The following is a 21,089-nucleotide window of genomic DNA, read 5'->3' as shown; positions in this document are numbered from 1 at the left end:
GTCAGGGTTTCTCCTTGCCAAACCTCTTTGCCATCACCTCCAGAATGAGCTGGAGCTGGTGGAAATGCCCCTCCCTGGAAGTGACATTTCTGCTCAGTGACACGGGGACAGATCCTCACCACAGGATGGGAGAAGTGCAGATGAGGCAGAAAAATGCATCTGCTGAAGGCAGAGTCAAGCAGGAGCTCCCACCCACAGCAGGGAAGCCTTTGAGGGTCTCTGCTTTCCCTTCTCCTCTGCTTTCCTTTCCCATCTCCTCTCTTTTCTCTCTCCTCTCTTTTCTTTGTTCTTCATCTCTTCTTTCCCTTCCCTTCTCCTCTCTTTTCCTTTTCCCTCTCCTCTCTTTTCCTTGTCCCTCTCCTCTGCTTTCCCTTCCTTTCTCCTCTGCTTTTCCTTCCCTTCTCCTCTGCTCTCCTCTCTTTTCCTTTTCCTTCTCCTCTCTTTTTCTTGTCCTTCACCTCTGCTTTCCCTTTCTCCTCTCCTCTACTTTCCTTTCCCCTCCCCTCTCCTCAGGGAAATTCTCCCAGCAGGCACAGTGCCCAAGGTTTTCCAGGTGTATTTTCCCTGCTGACACAGCTCTCTAACCTCCTGCCAGCACCTGTGGGTGGCTGTTAAATGCTTGGAAGACTCTGGAGTTTACTTTTCAATTACCTTCCACTCCAGCTCTCCAAAACCACCACTTACTTTTTAACCTCTGCTCAAACCAGGAGCCTGTTGCTGTCTCCTGGTGGGAGGATCCCTCACAGATCTCACCCACTCTCCTTCCAAAGGGGATTGTTTTGTTTCTGACCTTTTTTTCTGTTGGTTGTGGCTGTATTTACCCCCTTGCACAAAGTCAGGACAGTCTCTGGTTGAAGAATGTCAGAAAGGAAACAGAGGCAAGAGAAACAACATGGAAAAAAACCATGGAAATACAGGGGGAAAACATGGAAACACAGGGGGAAAACATGGAAATACAGGGGGAAAAAACATGGAAATATAGGGAAAAAACATGGAAACACAGGGGAAAACACATGGAAATATAGGGGAAAAAACCCATGGAAACACAGGGGAAAAACATGGAAATACAGGGGAAAAAACATGGAAATACAGGGGAAAAACATGGAAATACAGGGGGAATAAAAACATGGAAACACAGGGGAAAAAATCCCAAAAGGGCTGCAAACTCCCTTAAAAAGCTGAAACTTAAAGGATCCTAAAGGATCTGAACTTAAAGCATCCCTGAAAACTTCAAGGACCCAAGCAGGGAGTGTGTGCACACAGGATGGGCACAGCCCCTGCTCTTCACCTGCACAGGCGAGGGAGGTTCCCTGGGCACAGTTCTGCCATGGGGATCGTGGGCACCACGTGTCACAGGGCACATCCCAGCACCAAAAGGTGCATTCAGAATGGGTTTTCTCACTCCTTTCCTTCTTTTGCCATCCAACAGAAGGGAGTGTAAAATCAAGACCGAAAAGCCCACAGAAGAGAGAAGCAAAGAGGAAACTAAAGAAAAAACTAATTAAAAACTGAAGAAAAACCTGATTAGAACCAACCACCCCATTGCTGCTGCTGGCACATCCATTTGGAGATGAATCCAGGCTCTCTGGCTCAGATGATGAGAATTTGGGGGCTCTGGAGGACAGTCCCCAGGAGGTGACAGTGAAGGTGCAGCAGCCCAGCCATGCCCAGGAGGGAAATGCTGGGAGCTCCTCAGCCAAAGCAGCTTTGCTTTGGCCTCTCAGTGCAGCACAGTTTGGCTCTATTGCCTTTCCCTGCAGAATGGCCCATTTGGGAATTGGGTCCCCCCAAAGTGCCTCTGATCCCTCCTGAGGCACCTCGAGGGTGGCCTCTCCTCTCCTGCACTCCCAGGCTCTGTGCTCTCTACATTTCTTCTTTTTCTTTATGCAATGTCAACATCCCTCTGGTCAATTCACTTCCTTCTTTTTTGGACACTTCCAAGCCCTCACTAAACAGCAGAGAAACACCCAGCAGGTCCTTCTGCCTCATCCCCAGAGCAGCCAGCAGAGCCTTACCTGGTGCTGGGAGTGCAGCTCAGCCTCCTCCTCCTCCTCCTCCCTGTCCTTTAGGTGCCACTGTCCCACTCTGCAGTGCACAGGTGCCACACGGTGCCACCCCCAAGCAGGAAGGTGCCAGCCTGTGCTGGATGAGGCCCCTGTGTCCCCTGTGCCTCCTGGGGCAGGGATTACCCAGGCCTGTGCCCCTGGCTCCCTCTCCTCACCCTGAGCTGCACGCAGGGACTTGCAAAATCTCCCTGGTGCATGTGACTGCCCCTGGGCTGGTTCAGAAATGTGGGTTTAACCCTCTGTGCTTCCTCAGAGGTGTTCCCACGCCGAAGGCACAGCCACAGGGGGAGCTTCTCCTCCTCACCTTCAGCAGGGTGGGGGTCCAGAGCTGCAACCTGAGGAAGGTGAGGAGCTGAAGAGTGGCACAGACAGGAGGCTCTCCCCTTCCTCCTCCTCCTCCTCCTCCTCTAGGATCAGCCAGGCAGGATTCAGGAACTACAAATCCCACAGTTACACCACATCAGTTCCTGTGAGTGCTTCAAGACAAGGCTGGAGACATCAGAAGAGGCAAACACAGATCTCAAGGCTGACAAGAGGTCCCTGTTCATCAAAGGGTCATGGAAAACACTCAGGAACAGGGATGACAGCAGGGCAGGAGCTGTAGCCCTCCCCAAACCAGGCTGTGCTGATGTGGAGCAAGTTTCCCCTCCAGCAGCTCGAGAAGAAAAGCAGGAGGCTCAGGCACAGTCAGATGGATCCTCCACAGTGTTGCACATGCTGGAGTTGTTTGCTTGACAATGCTGAGACACCATGAAAACCAAACTCCTCAGCCTGGGAACTGTGGTGTCAGAGCTGCCCAAAAGCTGCAGGATCCATGGAGGGTGGGAACAAAGCAAATCCAGGGGTGAAAGATTAAAAGAAAAGGAAAAATCAGCTCTTGCAGTGTCTGTGTGCACTTCCTGGAGCAAAGGCACAGTCAGATGGATCCTCCAGAGGAGCCATGCAGAGGATGCTGGAGTTGTTTGCCTGACAGTGCTGAGACACCATGAAAACCAAACTCCTCAGCCTGGGAACTGTGGTGTCAGAGCTGCCCAAAAGCTGCAGGATCCATGGAGGGTGGGAACAAAGCAAATCCAGGGGTGGCTGGTTGAAAGAAAAGGAAAAATCAGCTCTTGCAGTGTCTGTGTGCACTTCCTGGAGCAAAGGCTGCTCTTCTGGAGGGATGGGTTCTGCAGCCCTGCCTGCTCCAGAGCTGTGAGTTCATCCCATCACGTGGCTCCACAGGCAACAACTCCAAAGCCACTCACCCTCGTGGGATCCTGTTCCACTGGAAACTAGCAACACCATCCAGGCACTGGGAAAAATCCCATAAATCTGTCACCAGCTCAAGGCCCAGCTCCAATCCCCACCCAAGACAGGGCCATGGGAAGCTTTGAGTTCTTTTGCAAACGCTCCTCATCAAAAGTTTTGGCTCGGTTTGCTCCTCACCCACACAGAGATGCTGACAGGGAACACCAGAAGCACGAGCACTGCCAGCTCTCTGCAGGAAAAGGCTCCAGGCAAATCCCTGTGGGACAATAACTTGAAAGCACTGGGGATAATGACCTGCAGTACAGCCCCTGTGCCCCTCCTGCTTGGCAAGACACAAAAGGTCTTGGCATCAGCACCTCCAGCAGCAAACTCTTGCTCACTCCAGAGGAGTGCTGGGATCACCAGAGGCTGGAATGCCAGCATGGTTTGGGTTGGAAGGACCTTAAATCCCATCTGATTCCACCCTTCCACCAGCCCAGGCTGCTCCCAGCCCTGTCCAGCCTGGCCTTGCCCTCCCTTTACCACATCTGCTGCCTCTGGGGGTCCCCCCAGGCCATTTTCCCAAATTCCTGCAGTGCTGTGGTGCAGCTGCTCATGGATTGCTCCCAGCTGATGTATTTGATTTCGCCTTTCTCAGTTACTCCTCCCTGCAGGGAGGCTCAGGCTATTGGTTTCAGATCATTTCTCCCACCCATCAAGATCATTTGGAGTTGTGATTCAGTGCTCTGTACTGTTTGTATCTCTTCCCAGCTTGGTGCCCTGGACTTACATTGTACTCCCTGTTCCACCTGCTGCATTAATGAATATATTACAGGGAGACTGATTGCAGGGAAATGAAAAAAATCTGCTTTTTTAAGATAGAAATTTGAGGACTGTCCCAGGCTGACAGTGCCCACCCACTCTCCCAGCCTCAGGAATAACCTCACCCTTCATCACATCCTTCATGTCATTTCCGAGGTCACTCTCCAGCACCTATTTGGTGTCTCACTGCTTTAAATAACCAGACACACATTTAGTCTGCTTTTGCCTATTCTGACCATGTTCTCTCTGTATTTACTCCATACTTTGATAAACTGAGCTCCTTTGCAGTGTTTGGAATCCACATTCTGTGATTCCAGCTTTTTTGACCACAATCTGCATGTGGTTGCAGTTTTTCTCCACGTCAGCCTTGTTTGGACTGTGCACACTGCAGCCAACACTGGCACATCTCATTTTCTTTTGATGAAACTGCATTTTCAGGGCAGAACTGTGCCATCTTTTTCCTATTTTTTTTCCCTAGTGAGCCTTAATTAGGAGAACAAAGTTGTTGAAAGCCTTGTCTTGCCCTTCTCCTCCCTTCCTGCACACAAAGTCCTTTCACTCTGCCTCGTTGAATTTTTTTGTCAGCAAAGCTGACAGATTGACAGTCATTAAATATAAAAATTTATTTCACACTACCCATAAATTACAAGTTTCAAATGAAGAATGACACTTGCTTAAGGCACTGAGTGTGGTTCTTATCTTTTTTTTTCCTACTTCTGCCTTCTTCTTATGAAGACTTAAAGTATTATTCTTTTTACTATGGTAATGCAAAAACCTCTTTTCTTGAATCTCAAATTAAAAGAGGCAAAGCTTGCTATGTGCCTGGGATAATGATTCAGCTATTGATCCAGAAGATGCTTTATTAGATTATTTTGAGGCAGACGAATGTAATTTAATACCAATTTATTTTCTATTCCTATGCTAGTCCAAGATACAATCTTTTCTGCATGAAATTAGCACTTTCTCCTTTCAACCTCAAAGAAACATTACACTGTTCTCCTTCCTTGGATTACTTTGGGAAAACTTTCTCAGCAGAACATTGATCTGGAGGGTTCTCAATGTTATTTTTTTTAAGACTTTAAAGCCAAGACCTCAGCTGGGACCAGCAGGTTCTTGCCTTGTCTCTCCCATTATGCATTAATGCAAGAGCTAGCCAAGAGAGATAAAGGGAGAAGAGATTCCAGAGGAGGAAAACAGAGGCAAAGAGGGAAAACAGAGCAGGTTTAATGTGGGCAGAGAGAAGGGAGAGGAGCTGCATTATGTTTACACAGTCACCTGTCACCTCCAGGAGACACTGCAGGGTGGTCCTGCCCCACAGCAGCAGGACAGCCCTGGGATAGCCCATCCTGCTGCTCACACCTCCCTCGAGCTGCCCCACAGACCAGGAACTGCTGCAATTACCAAATTCTGCCTGCTCTGGGGTCAGCTGGGCTTCAGGGTGGCAGAAAACAGCAGGAGCCCAAAGCTGGGGATGGCAGGAAAGGGATGGAGAGACTGCCAGCAGCTCACTGGGCTGGATCTGCCATTAAAACAGCTCCAGATTGAATAAAGATCATCAGGAACTGTGCACTGACCTCACAAAAGCAGAAAAATGAGAAATTTAAGGTTGCCAAATGTGGACTTGCCCCCTGGAATACCCTGATGTTGCCATCCAGCACATCCAGCCTGGCAGCTCCAGGCAGAGAGGGGAAGGGCTCCTGGTCCTTCAGAGCAGGAAGATGTAGGGTCCTCCCCTGCTTCTGAAAGTGCCCAAATGCAGCTGCCAGGGGAGCCCCTGCTAAAGCACTGCCAGCCAGAATTGCTGCCCCACTGATGAGAGCTCTCTGGACTGCAGATCTGGGATTAGAGGTGATTTCCTTCCTTTATTTCATAGGATCCCAAGATCACAGAATATCCTGTGCTGGAAGGGACCCCAAAGATCATCAAATCCAGCCCCTGTCCCTGCCCAGCAACCCCAGCCTGGGCATCCCTGGCAGCGCTGCCCAAAGGCTCCTGGAGCTCTGGCAGCCTCGGGGCCGTGCCCATTCCCTGGGCAGCCTGGGCAGTGCCAGCACCCTCTGGGGGAAGAACCTTGCCCTGAGCTCAGCCTGAGCTGCCCTGGCCCAGCCCCAGCCGTGCCCTGGCTCCTGTCCCTGGCCCAGAGCAGAGATGGGAGCTGCCCCTCGGGAGGAGCTGCAGCCCCGGGGAGCTCTGCCCTCACTCTGCTCCAGCTGAACAACCCCAGAGCCCTCAGCTGCTCCTCACAGCCCCTCCAGACCCTTCCCCATCCCTGTGCCCTTCCTTTGGACGCTCTCTCACACTGCAGGGCCCCCAGGAGCAGGAGCCAGGTGGTATTTCCAGGGATGGGAGCCCAAATCAAGGCAATCTCACAGCGGTGTGTGGGCCCAAAGCAGCTTCTGCTCTTTCTGTGGTACATGAGCAGGCTGTGGCTCAGTCCTGAGGGATTGTCCCAGACCCCCAGAGTGGTTTGGGTTGGAAGGAACCTCCAGAGATCACCCTCTCTTCTCTCTGCCTGCAGGGACTCCTCCCACTATCCCAGGCTGCTCCAAGCCCCATCCAGCCTGGCCCTGCACACTTCAGGGATGGAGCAGCCACACTTCTCTGGGGAGAGGAGCAGCAGGAAGAATTCAGATACAGATTTGTTCTAACAGCTGCTGTGGGCTTCACTCCTACTCCTCCAACTTCCTGCAAAATGCCCCAAAAATCAGATTTCAGGGGCAAGAAGCAGCATGTCCCACTCCATACCCGTGTCAGGACTGTTCCTGCAGAGCATTTCCCTGGCACAGCCTGGCTTAGGCACACAGGGCACACAGAGCATCACAGGGCAAGATGAAGGAATTTCAAATGGAAATAAAATCTCTGCACTGCACAAACCAAGGCAGCCTTCCTGGAGAGCAATAATTGGAAATGCTTCCTTCAGTACAAAGTTGGAGTCACTCTCAACAGTTAAATTTCAGGGATGTATTACAGAAAATTATTATTCTTGTAAGACATTAACACTCCTGCATGTTCTAAAGGGAGCTTCTTCACAGCACATTTGCCAAGGAGATATAATCATGGAGGATTTTTCCCCCTTTTTCTCCTGCTTCTGTTCTAAAGAAGGATAAAAGTCCTCATTAACCAAGGGAAACTTATGAACCAATATGAAAAAGTGGAGCACACACTTCATTTTTTCTGGACAGAGTCTCAGTCTGTTACTGATAAGAGAGGGAATGAAATTGCTAATTACAGCCTGGAGCAAGGAGGGCTTTGAGGAGTGTCCTGCTGGAGCCTGAGCACCTGCTCTCAACAGGGAGAAATGTCTCATCTCCAAAGGACAGAGTGAAATTACCATGGCTGCAACCTTTTTATGAGGCCATAACACCTCTCCACATAACAGCACATGGATTAAAACTGCTTTGATCCTGTTCTGCTTGTACCCACCTGGCTTCCCCCCCAGCCTGGCACATTTGACTTTGCAAGAAGCTTTTGTTTCAATTTTACAACCCGTTTAATAGCTTCAATTCCTGAAGAGATCTTTCCAGGAGTACAGTGCACTACCATAAAATATGACAAGAGGGGACCCCAGAGCTGTCTGCTCCTGCCTGCAGGACTCACATCTACACCCATCCTGCTTTTTTCCCTCCCTATCACAATTCCAGAGGTCCAAGAGGCTTTGCAATGCCTCACTGAGGAGCTGTGGAAATCAAGATGCTCTGTCTGAGGAACACAACAGCATCCATGAGGCTCCTTGCAAAGATCCCAACCTGCACAACTCCTGGGCCAGATCAGGGACATGCTGAGGTCCCTTTTCCACAAAAAGCCTGGAATTTGAACTCAACAAAAAAAGCAAAGCTGCATTTAATATTCTGCTGGTAAGAGGAAGAAGCCACTGAGACATGAAACCTCTTGATTATTTGTGTGTATCTTTGACTAAAGAGCTGGGAAGCGAGGCAGACAGCCCTAGAACTCTTCTTTCCCTCTGTTCCCAGGCACAGGATGCTGCAGGATTCAGGATGACCTTGGTATAAACACGCAGTGACCAGCACTGGACCCAGGGAAGGGTAATTACTGTGCAGCACCTGGCTATCAAACTATTCCAATGAACTGGCACCATTTTATTTCCCCTAATGGTCACAAGAACATTTGTTCCTGAAGGTTTTCAGAATGATCTGGCAGGTAAAGCATCAGACTGGAGCCAAGAGGAGGAGCTCTGTAATGAGTTTTAACTTACCTGCTGTGACCTTCACATATTGGCTGTCTCTCTCAAACTTTCTTTTATCAATACTTGATGGTCACTCTGCAGAGTCCAGACTTCCAAGGTGCCCAGCAAGACCTGCCAGCATTCCCAGAACAAGTCAGCAGGAAGAACCAGACTGAGCAGAGGCTTTGGAGTGAAGTGTTTTTACTTTCAGGTGTCATAATGCCAGACTTGTACCTCAAGCTAACAGCAGAATATACAGAGGATTCGATACAGAGAAACTCAAGCACCTGAAAATGATCAGCCAGGACTTGCACAGCCAGAGAATTCTTCTTACAGGGTTAAAACCCTGTGCAGAGGTTTAACAACACACTGAGAAATGCAGTTTGGTCAACAGGAATACAGGTACACAGGTTTAGCAATTACTGACACAGGCCAGCAGCTCTCTCCCTTTTCTATTTCACAGAGGGAAGCCTCTCACTGCATACTGTCACCATGGAAAGGGAGCATTCCTGTGCCAGCTGGAAAATATCTATTTAATAACTTAGCACACATCTGAGACATGGCCACTTCATGTTCGAATAAGCTCTGAATCCGTGTCAAAAGAGAAACTAAGAGAACTCCAAGGGCTCACTGAAATAATTTAACACATGGACAAGGAGAGGTAAGGTATGGCTAAGAGCTGTACATTCCACCTGAAGCTCAGACTTTCCTCCCAGCACTGCCAGGACTCTGCTCCCTGCTCCCAGCACTAGCCATTGATGCGGTAATTCACGTGGATCTCGGGTTTGATGTCACACACCAGGGACAGCAGCTGGGACATCACCACCTCCCGGTTCTTCTGGAAGTTCTGCTGGATTACACTCATCTTTTCCTGAGTCTCCTTCTCCACTTCAGTGGTGCAGCTGCCATGGGAGCCAAGGGCCTACAAACAGCAAAGAAAAGAGCAATCACCATGCCAAGCTCTGTGTTTTGTTATTCTGCACCACCTCACACATTAATCTTTGTTGAGAGAATATTAATGTTCATATTCAAAAAAGTACTGCTACATTTTTTGCTCGGATTTCACCTTAAACTTGTCCACATATTTCATCCTCAGCCTCTGCCTTTTACTGAATCATCAAATGATTTGGGGTGGAAGGGACCTTAAAGATCATCTTGTTCCAACTGCCTGCAATTTATCCATTATCCACCAGTTCAGAGCATGAGTTTCTAAGGAGTGCCCAAAATACAGGTTCTGCTCTACAGACAGCTGGAACCCCTGGGCACAACTGCACTAGAGAGTGCAAGAAAAGTAACACCCAGGAGTCACTTTAAGCACAATTCCCACCATCCCATTGCTCCTACCCTTGGAGAATCTTTATAAAAATCTCACCCTTCCCTTCTGGCAACCAGGGACAGAGCAAGTGGTCTCTGCTGTGTCAGCATCATAGGAAATGAGCCTGTGACAGGAGCAATGAGCTCAGTCTCTTCTGGACACTGCTACATACAGCAGCTTCTGGGAGGCTGTCACTCAGGAGCTCATTAAACTCTTTCCCTGACAGCTGAGATGCAACACACCCTGTCCTGAGCCACTTCCACGGGTTTTTCTGGGACACGTGGCTGTGCCTCACAGGAAGGCACTTGGGGAAGTGCTCCTGCTGCAACTCACTCCACCCTGAGGGTGCTGCCAGGGCAAGGCAGCCCCAGGACAAGGCAAATGGGCTGGAAATATGAGAGTGATGGAGAACACCAACCGCTGCCTCCTTGGCCTTGAACTCCTTCTCCCGCTGCAGGCGGTACTGCTCGATCTCTGCCTGGGCCTCCTCCTTGGCCTGCTTCAGCCTCCGGTTCTTCCCTGCTCCACAGCACAAACCAAGGCAAAGAAAGAGGAGAAAGCACTGAGAGTGTGTTTTCCTCATGCACAGCCATCACCACAGTGTTTGCTCCCTCTGCAGGAGTGTGCTGATCTCAGGAGGAGCCCAGCAAACCATGGCCGAGGTCACTGAGCCAGGAGCTCCCACCACGGAGCAGTGAGAGCAGGGGGATGCACCAGGCAACATCAGGTCTGGCTTATTCACAGCCTGCTTTGGGCTGAAGGAACCTTAAATCCCATCCCATCCCACCCCTGCCAGGCAGGGACACCTCCCACTGTCCCAGGATGCCCCCAGCCCTGTCCAGCCTGGCCTTGGGCACTGCCAGGGACCCAGGGCCTGCCCACCCTCACAGGAGAGAATTCCCTCCCAATATCCCACCTAACTCTGCCCACTGTCACTTTCCATATAAAAAGTCCCTCTCTCTCCTTTTCAAAAGCGTCTTTAAGGCCCTGGAAGGGGCTCTGAGCTCTCCCTGCAGCCTTCTCTTTTCTCCAGGTGAACACCCCCAGCTCTCCCAGCCTGGCTCCAGCCCTTGGAGCAGCTCCATGGCCTCCTCTGGATCTCTGCAGCAGCTCCAGCTCCTCCCTGTGCTGGGCCAGGGCTGGGGCAGCTCTGCAGGTGGGGTCTCACCTGAGCACAGGGGCCAGGCACAATCCCCCCTGCCCTGCTGCCCACGCTGGGCTCAGCCCAGGATGTGTTTGGCCCTAAAGGCTGTGAATGCACTGCAGGCTCATGTCCAGCCCCTCACCCACCAGAACCTCCAAGTTCCTCTCTGCAGGGCTTCTCCCAGTAAGTTCTCAAGTGTGTACCTGTGTTTAGGATTACTCCAACCTATGTGAGTGCGCAGCTTCTGTGAGATCCCCACAAAAGCTCAACAGAAAGAGCATTAAACCTTAGTTTTGCCAGACCAGCTGTGAAACCAAGAGCAGTCTAGGCCACTGCCTCAACTTCCCCTCATGGACTTCCCACCACATTCTCCCCTCCAAGACTATCACCACTGGAGTGAACTACAAAAATCTGCCTCTTGCCACACTGTCAGGGGGTTGAACTGCAAACCAGGGCAGGTATATAAATAGATATATACATACGTATCTGTTTAAAGCAGAAAAGGTTTGCCAACTTGGGGGTCTTTGCAACCCAAATTTCTCTTGCATAACAGGAGAAACTAACTTGGATCTATTAGGAATGAACAGTTCTATTAATTACTGATTTGGAAACACATTGTTTTCACCAGCTGAAGGCAGGAAGGACAGAGAGAGGCACAGCCACGGCCCAAGCCAAGGCCAGGTTATGGTGACCATGTCCTGCAGAGAGCCAGGAGCCCCCGAGCTGGGCTCTACTAGGACGGTCCCGGTGCGGCTCCGACCCCTCACACCGCACTGAGCCTTCTTGGGGAGCCTCCAACGCTGCTCTCCTGGGGGCCCCACGGATCCTCGAGCACACCCGGGCTGGGGGATACCCGCTGCTCCCCGCCCTCAGCGCCGGGCCTCAAGGCCTGAGGCGGCCGCGCCAGGCCAGGCCAGGCCGGGCCGAGCCGAGCCGGGCTCTCCCGCCACCACACCCCCCCCGGCGGGGCCGGGCCGTGCCGTGCCGTACTCACTCTTGCGGGCCTCGGCCACCTTCTCCGCGGCGCGTTTCTCGGCCTGCAGCAGCTGCTGGATGCCCTGCGACTGGCTCGCCATGGCGGCCACTCCGTCCGGCCGGGCCGCGGCAGCGTCACTGCGTCACGCAGACCACGCCCACACCGCGCCGGCCACGCCCTCCACCACGCCCCCTCAGAGCGATAGTCCATACAGCGCGCTGTAAGCCCCGCCCACAACTCCACCCCGCTGTTAGGCCACGCCTATCAAGACCCTCTATTAGATTAGCCACGCCCCTGTGCTGCTTGGCCACGCCTCCATAGCGCCAGGCCACGCCCCGTGGTTTGTGAGGGGAGCCCCTGGCGAGGCCGGTTTGGGCCTCCCCGCCCCCCGCTCCTGAGCCCTTTCGGTGCCCCAAATCCTCTTAAACCCCTGCAGGAAGGCGCTGCTGGGGCTTGGTTTTGTTTCTTTCGTGCTTTCTAATCGCTGAAACTGCGGCAGCCCCCGGATGAGCAGTGACAAGGGCACCAGGGATGCTTTGGTCCCTTCTGGGCTGTGGCATCTCCTCCCCACTGCTGGTGTCACCCACCTGTGTGACACCAGAGCCACTGGTGCTCTGAGGGCTTTACAACCATCCTAGACATTCTTGGCCAGGGGCTCCCAGAGAGCCAAGTGTCCCCTGAGGTGTCATCCCATCCCGGTGTCACCCCCAGCACAGAGCCACTGGTACTCTTATGGTCTTAAAATCATCCTGGACATCCTTGGCCAGAGGCTCCCAAATGTCCCCCGAGGTGTCATGCCATCCTGGTGTCACCCCCAGCACAGAGCCACTGGTGCTCTGAGGGCTTTAAAACCATCCTGGAAATCCTTTGCCAGGGGCTCCCAAGTGTCCTCCAAACACCCCCATCCCACCCAACCCTCACCCATCACATCCCAGGGGCCATTGAAAGCCCTGAATGCAGCTCCCCCAGCACTTTCAGAGCATAAATTACAATTATTGTCAAATAATATCGCTCTGATGAAGCCTCAGAGCCAGGACAGTGACTCATCGCTGCCGGGAGAGGCAGAGGGGGGCTGCTGGTCCGCCTCCTCCATCCCCCGTGATGAAAGGGACAGGAGACAATGAATCAAATGCATATTTATAGTGCTGAATAGGAATTATGAGTGTTTTCAGGGTGACCTTCAGCTGGGCCCAGCCGTTAAGTGAATGGGCTTAGCGTGCCCATCCATTCAGGGAATATTTGCTACAGTGAAAGATAAAAGGAAAGATGGGGAGAAGAGCTCAGGCCATCATTCTGGGGTTTGAAGGAAGGCTCAGGTGCTGGGATGGGGCACTGGGAGCTGTGGCATCACAGCCAGGCTGTGCTGGCAGAAGGAAAACCCAGCAAATCTGGTCCTACATCATCTGTCACAGATGGGGCAGCTCCAGCAAGGGGACATGCTCAGGTTGTCATAGGAAATCATAGAATGGTTTGGGCTGGAAGGGGCCTCATTTACTTCCAAGCCACCCTGACATGCTGTCTCTATTCCAAAATATGTTGCAGCCAAAAAAACCTGGTGAGGTCAGCTGGGGCAGATCCAGGCTTCTTTACAGCAGCAACAACCCAGAAATGAGATTCTTCCCATCTGACCCCAAGCCCCAGGAGCCCCTGCCCTCCTCTCACCTCACACCAAGGCCACAAAATCATTAAACTCTCCCTCTGACCCCCACGGCCCTCAGACCATGCCCCTGAGCCCCAGTCCCATCCAAAACCCACCATGCTCATTAGCTGTTCCCGTGTTTTCAGGCATGTTCCTTGTTAATTAAATCACTTGAGCTGAACCCAGAGGTGACCCCAGAGCAGGATGCTCTGAAGGGGATACCAGGGATCAAACAGGGTTTGGAGCAAAGGGGTCCAAAGGGGTCTGGCTCTGCCCTGAAGCCACAGGCAGCACTGGGGTGTTGTTTTTCTCCTGGGTGATGGTGATTTTCAGACTCACAGCTTCTGTCTGTAAGGTGATAATGAGAACACTGCCCTTTTCTGCCCCCTGAAATACTTTGGTGCTGATCACACTAAATTTTCAGACAAAAATCCCTCCAAATTTCAGCTCTAGGTTGCTTTAAAAAAAACACGTGATGAGTTTTTAGCTATTTCATTTTGACAGTTAACAAATGAGACAATAACAGTTCGTATTTAAAACATTCTTTGGCTTGGTTGTGTTGCTTTCTAATTTACAATTGCCTAAAAGCTAATTGAAACTTCATGCTGTGTGTCACATGAAACACATGTGAATCCAAAAGCTGTTGGAACAACTTCCCCATTCCCTTAACGTTTGAAAAAAATCACTTCTTGCTGGTTGCAAAAACAAAAACAAACCAAAACCCATCATTTCCAATCCTCAGACTTGCACAGGTATAAATAAAAGCTGCTGGAACCACTTGAATTTTACCAGAAATTGGTTGAGAATTAATTAGCATCAGGAGTGCTTCTGAGCTTGGCTTTTATTCCCTCAGACTCAGGGAACATGAGCTTGTCATTTGCTATTAGAGAGGCAGCTCTTGCTGACACTGACATTGGCATCCCTTTATTTGTCCAGCACTGGGCAAAAGACATCAGAAGATGATAAACTTCACCAATCCTAAATTTCATGCACCTCACATTCAACAGAGACTGAAGGAAGGATATTTATAGGAGGCTGAGGCTGGTCCTGCTCTCTAGGATGGGAAAACAAATTATTAAAATAAACAAATGAAAGGATTTTCTTTTTCTTTTAGCTGTTTTCATGGACCACAATAATGAAAATTAAATTAAACACATCTCTTACCTAATTTTCATTCTTTTTCCAAAACTTTTTTATTTTCCTGCAAGCATTAAATACTTATATTCATTTTGGAGCTGCATCTCTCCTCGCTCTTCTTTTGTTCTACACTGGGTCACAACTCCAAGCTTGTGTCACACAGGTTCCTGAAATACAAGCAGATATTCCTAGATTATAGGGCTTTCTATATTTCTAGAACCAAGGGGAAAAAATACAGCTTGTTTTGCTTTTCTTTTTTGCAACACATGCCATGTCTCATGATCCTGCTGTCATGAAGGATTCCCAGACATATTTGGGAAGAACGAGATTTTAAACAGTTTCTGGCTCCTTTCCAGAGCAGGTAATTACATTTTTCCTCTCTAAATTCCCTTGCACTTTCAATTGGATCCGTTATTATTCTCCATTCCCCAAGTTAAACTGTTATTCTGTGCAATTGTCTGCTCTTTCAAAGAGGTTTTGTGTTCGCCCCTGGGAGCTGAGCTGATCTCTCTCTTCTGAGGTTTAATTCATTCACAGAAATGCACTGAGGTGATGCAGCTGCTGGATGTTGATAAAACATCATTGGTTGATTATTAAAATATGGTCAGTGAATTATTATTAACTAGCATTCATATTTTGGATGAATTTTTTCATTTATTAACAGAGTATTAAAAATAAAAGTACAGCATAACAATAGAATTTACATAGAAAAATCAATTAAACCCTGAAATGCACAAATTGGTGCCACTTATCTGTACCTGACCTGTGCCAAGAATTTGGCCCAAATATCCCAAAATGAGAAAGAAAGCTCCATTTATCATCTGGAGTTGCTCTGTGATCAAGGACGATTTAAAGCCCAGAGTAACCCGATTGCAGTGATGGAATTACACCAGAATGGACTTATATTGATATTGTAAGAATTGATTTTTTTAAAAGCAGTTTAAGAAGCCATATTTCTGTGTCAGCCCCTGTTCTCCTCCTTCAGGATAAGAGAGCTGCTTTGGGGTGATGCTCCAGGATATTTTGTAAGAGCCAGCATGGGAGCTCTGTTTATATGTTCTTGTGTTGGGATCAAGTGTCAGCAGAGCTTATTAATTCCTTGTCAACCACAGGAAATCTCCATTCCTGTTTCCCTGACATCTCCTGGCCTCCATGCTCAACCAGAGGTCAGGTGGCCTTTGCAAAGGACGTGGCTGGGAAGATAAATGGACACGAGACTGAGTGTTCCCCATGGGGCGTCCGAGTGTCCCATCCACTGGGATTCCTCCATCAGGGAACATCCTCGGAGGGCCCTCATGAACCCTGGTCTGCACCAGGAGTTTTGGATGTGACAGCAAAGCAAAAAAGCTTCTGGAGTAAATACAGCAATAAACGGCGTCTCCTGTTGTCACTGACATATTTTATGAAAATCCCTTTTCCAGGATTTTTCTCCTGAGAAGCTGAGAAGCCTCAGAAAAGAAATGTAAACAATAATTATCTGATTGCTGTGGAATGTGGTCCGGAGGCTGCTTACCAAGAGGTGAATCTTTGATTGGTTCCATGTGAATTGTTTTGACTTAATGACCAATCCCAGTCCAGCTGTGTCGGACTCTCTGGTCAGTCACCAGGTTTTATTATTCACTCTTTTCTAGCCTTCTGATGTCTTCTTTCTCTTTCTTTGGTATAGTTTTAGTATATAATTTTCTTTTAATATAATATATATAATAAAATAATAAATCAGCCTTCTGAAACATGGAGTCAAGATTCTCATCTCTTCCCTCATCCTGGGGACCCTCAAACACCACCACATCCTGTAACGGGCAGCACCAAAGTTTTGCCTGCTGAAGGCAACTTCCAGTTCTTCACTAGAGCATTACTCCACTCCATGGGAAGAAACACACAGAAAATATTGGTTTTTTCCCCACCATAAAAGATCATTTGGCTTCTCAGTTCCACTTTCTCTGCCCCAAATCACTGAGTAATGTCATTGTGCACCGTGGTACAGTCACACTGACTTGCAGTGATGGATGAGACAATCCCTGTGTACGGAGATTGTTTGGTGCTCGCAGCTCTTTGAGTAAATGACACAGCACAGCACAAGCTTCATTATCAATATTGCCTGGAAATATCAAAAACATCGGAGGCCGCAGTTTAATTTGGATGCTTATCATAAGCTCGGGAGAAATGGAAATGTGTGACAATAACAAAACACTGCAGCAGGGATGCCAAGCAGCCTGGAGCAGCTGATGAATTTCTAGGCCACGAGGGATGGAGCTGCGGGTGCTGGAGGATCCTTCTCCACCACTTATTCAAACAAAAGTGATGCTGGGATGTGACAATGTCTGGAGCTCCAGCAAATATCCCTGCAGCCTCTGGGGCCTGAGGAGATGTAGAACAAGAGCTGCTGGTGTGCAGCTTCCTCGTGGGACTGTTCACATCACTCAGCTGCAGGGCTCCTGCCTGCTAAATGAAGCAGATTTTTCTCCATAAAGGCAGTGGAGCGATAGACTCTTCACTGCACAAGTTCAACCAAATGCTTGGAATTACCCCAGGAAGGTGAACTTCCCTCTCTCCCAGCTCAGAAAGTTTGGAGACTGAAGCCAGACAACAAATAGCTCCTCCAGGAAGGTTTTTCAGAGGTACATAAGCACCTAGGCATGCAGATAGCTACCTAGTGGAACTAATTTGTTTACAACATTCACGGAAAAATCTTAATAACCAACGTCTATATTTAGCCTTAATGCCTTTGAAAATCCAAGCTCTACATCCCTGTGCTCACTGTCCCCATCCACTGCTGCAGGACTATGGGAAAAAGCCAAAAATAAACCCACAGCCAGCACGACCCTCCCATGGTTCTGATTTTGTCAAAACCAACCCAAAGGCTCCTGCCCAGTTTGGACTCTTAATTACCCAGCTCATTGCAAAATCAAGTCCACTCAGTTTACCTGAATTACCCCCTGGTTCTCCCACTTCTCTCCCCTCTCCAGATCAAACCCCTGCTCCATCCTGCTTGATTTCCATTGTGATTTGCCAGACAGCTCTCAGCTGCAGGGAAAAATAAAATCAATCTATTTTTCCACTCCCTCATCCAGCAGCTTCATGCTCTGCCCAGCATCGAGCCTCACACTGGCAGGATGAGTTCCCCAGCAAGTGGCCACCACCAAAGCAGCCCAGGGCCATTTGGTCACTGAGTTTCAGAGCTGCTGGAGCAGGGGCTGCAATGATCTGCCTGACTGTGCCACGGGCTCAGGAGCAGAGTTTGGGCTCTGTGTAATGGGATTGCACTTCAGTGGTTTCAGGATATTAATAGCGGGATTAACCTGAAACAGCTGCAGTAAAAAATTGATTATCAAGAACAATAAATCATCTCACACATGCTAGTAGCCTGGGGGTTTTTTGCACTGCAAAGCCATGAGTTTCTCTACAGGACTGTAAATCCCCCAGAACAGAGCAATACCTAGGAAAAATCCAACCAAAATATGATTAAACTATTTTGGGAATGCAGAAGGCAAAGGAGGAGAAGGCTGCTGGATTTTACAGCTCTAAGATACAGACACAAGTAATGTGACTTCTTTTTCTGCCCCTCCCCACCTCTACCTGCTGACCAGTTCTTTCCAGAAGACTTTGGGAATGACTTTGCAGGGCCTGGAGCCAGGACAAGATGTGGCTTTTCTGGGCATGAAGGACATGGGAAGGAATGTGGCTACTTCAGCATCCAGCAACTGAGTGATGGCGTGCTCCCCCTGCATCCCAGAGCCCTGAGCTCTCTGGATTTGCTCCTGCAGTTTTCCATACACAACCCCTGGAATGCAGAAGGGCCACTGCTAAAGACTCAACCCACTGGGTCCAGCTGCCTTCCCCCACAGGAACAGGGACCCTGTTTGAAGGCTGCAATGTTTGAAGGACACTGAAGCACCAGATACCCAAATCCACCCCACAAAATCCACAGCTGGAATGTGAACTGTCATTTCCATGCAGGCACAAGTGAATAACTCCTGCACGTGGGCTGAGTCATCTGCTCCCAGCTCCTGATCCAGACAGGAAACATTGAGTGAGCCCCAGGCAGGGCCCTGCTCCCACCCAGGGAGCTGAATTATTCCTTGCATTGGGGCAGAATCCTTGTACATACACATAGAACATCCCTTTCCTCCTCACTCCCTCGTTTAGAGAGCACATGGAATTCAGGGCTGACACTCAGGATGGATTGCACTGTGCTAAAAGAGACACCCAGCTACACATTTATTTGCAAAAACCGAAACTTCCCTGTTTAAATCCCTTGGCCATGACTGATGGTTGGTATTTAAACAAGAACATCACGTTTTCTGAAGCACTTTATCCACTTGAATTAAAAACTTATATTTCTAGAGCAGGACAGGTGTGCTGTACACCAGCAGGAAGTTACAGTCCCCACTTTGGGTTGCAGGTGGCTTTTTGCAGTAACCAGCACATAATCACTGCTAAACTGGAACAAGCACCATCGATTGCTGTCCCTAATAGAGGATATGGTTTTAAAGAGCTCACAAAACCAGCCTGTTCAAGCTTATTGTATTTATTGATCCAGACTGTGACGACCATCATCACGTGTGAAGCACCAGGTTATTCATCAGCTGTTGGCTATTCAAAAGGAGCTCCCAAAACTGCTCAAATGGCATCAAAGAAGAGCGAACGCTGCTGTGGGAGGGTTTTGTCACCATCCCATGACTGCAGAGGGCAGTGGTGGGGATGCTCCAGGCAGGGCTGGCTCCTGACCTCTCCTGGGCAAAAGGCAGAGCAGGAAAAGCCAAGCCCCACACCTCCCACAAAACATCTCGCCACCAGAAACAAGAGGGGAGGCAGCCCCTGGCTTCAGGTGCCTGCACAGCCAAGCAAAAATAGCAGCCAGCAGGTTGGGCAGCCTCTCATCTAAATCAGAGGTCAGGAGTTTGTTCTTCAAAGCTGAACCTGGCTGCTGGCAAACACCCCATTTTCATGGCCTTTTTAACTTGCCTCTTCTCATCCAGTGACTGCTGCTGCCCAGGCTCTGGAACTGGAATGTGACAACACAACTGATCAATGATCACTCCTCACCCTTTTGTTTGCCATATCACATGGCATACACCACCCCACATCCTGGGCACAGCATCACAGCTCCTCAGGGCATGAGATCCCTGCTGAGAGCAGCAGAAAGGAGTTGTTGTTCCAGGGAGAGTGAACAGGGAGCAAAAGGGAGCATCCTCACTGTTTTGGTTTGAAAAGCCAGGTGTCTGCTAAGGAAGGCAGGAACCTCCTCTGAAATAGAAAATGGAAATCCCCTCCCTCTGAATTATTATAATTTTGAAATGAAGGGGCTCTCAGGCAGAGATATGGGAGCAGGAATAACAGTTCTTTATTAGGGAAGAAAATAAAAATAAAATAAACAATGCAGTAATTCAAAACAACACTGCCAGAGTGAGAGCAGTCCCTGTCCCCCTGTGTGTCAGGGGGTGGCACAGCCCCATCCCATGGGGGCTCAGCCCTCCTGCAGTGCCAGCTGTGGCTCTGCTGGAGCAGGGATCCTGCACAAGGGGGGAGTTTTCCTCTGCAGCTCCAGGGCTGCTGGAGATGGGCCTGGGCTCCCTCTGGCCATGCAGGGCAGCAGAAGCTGCTCCTCTGGCAATGCACTGGGCAAAGGCTGCTGTGCTGTGCCAGGCTCACATTGGATCCAGGTAGGAATGCTTGGCTCCTGCCCTGGGCGCAGCATCTCCCCATGGGATGCTGGAATTGGATCAGCCCTGCAGGGACACTCAGTGGCCATGGACAGCAGAGATCTCCTGCAGGGAGGATTGGCTGTGGGAGAGATCAAGAAAAAACTGCCCCATGGACAGCAGAGAACTGCCCCAGCTCTGACAGGTGGGGATAGAACACACAGCCCCATTTCCAACCTGAGACACTCACAAAGGAGAGCACAGCACCTGTGTGAGAAGGAGAGGAGCTCTAGGTTGGTCAGGAATCATTTCCAGACATCCAGAACTCTCATTTCCAGATAGGTCCCCAGGAAAGCAGTCAGGAACCCAAGGCACAAACCCACACATGACACAGCACAGCCTGAGCCAAGGGCTGAGCTGAAATTCTCTCCTGAGCCCTCCAGTGAGAGCCAGGGGTGACAGCCTGGGTGGGGCTGCCCAGAGCAACCAGAGCCAGGTGGAACACATGAATGGAGTTCCTTTAAGGACTGATTTTGCTTAAGAACTCCTAAATTACTCTGGCAAAAGGGTAGGTTGTGCAGATGAAGTGCCTTCCCTGGCTGTGGTACTGTCCTCCCTGTGTTCCTTGCAATCAGCAGTGTCAGTGGCTGCTGCCATCTCTTCCATAACCACCTCTGTGAAGGTGGTTTAAACCACCTTCTCTTCATCTCTGTGTTCCCCAACCACACTAAAACTTTCCCACCACAGCCTCATGACAGATGCTTTTCCCAAGGAGCACCTACATGATTTAATGCTTTCTGGTCCCCAGTCAAGCATTCTACTTAAAGAAGTCCTAAATTAGCCTGGAGTGTTCCTTGTCAGATCATTAGCCACATTGGCTTTCATGCTATTTTCCTCTTAAATCTGGGCTTTAAGGGTTTTCTCTCTCCAAGCTG

General features: G+C 49.7%; 1 protein-coding gene across 1 annotated transcript; it reads right to left on the bottom strand.

The window, feature by feature from the left end:
• Positions 1-8,485: 8,485 nt before the first annotated feature.
• Positions 8,486-11,888, bottom strand: ATP6V1G1 (ATPase H+ transporting V1 subunit G1). The gene is made up of 3 exons (XM_036394110.2): positions 11,755-11,888; positions 10,035-10,135; positions 8,486-9,223 (listed from the first exon to the last, which is right to left on the bottom strand). Exons 1-3 carry the CDS (start codon positions 11,834-11,836, stop codon positions 9,050-9,052), a joined length of 357 nt encoding a protein of 118 aa, XP_036250003.1. The 5' UTR covers positions 11,837-11,888; the 3' UTR covers positions 8,486-9,049.
• Between the last annotated feature and the right edge of the window lie 9,201 nt (positions 11,889-21,089).

This window comes from Molothrus ater, chromosome 20 (genome assembly GCF_012460135.2).
Source record: "Molothrus ater isolate BHLD 08-10-18 breed brown headed cowbird chromosome 20, BPBGC_Mater_1.1, whole genome shotgun sequence".
In the NCBI taxonomy this organism is placed as follows: Eukaryota; Metazoa; Chordata; class Aves; order Passeriformes; family Icteridae; genus Molothrus; species Molothrus ater.
This window is presented reverse-complemented; position numbering and strand designations above follow the sequence as displayed.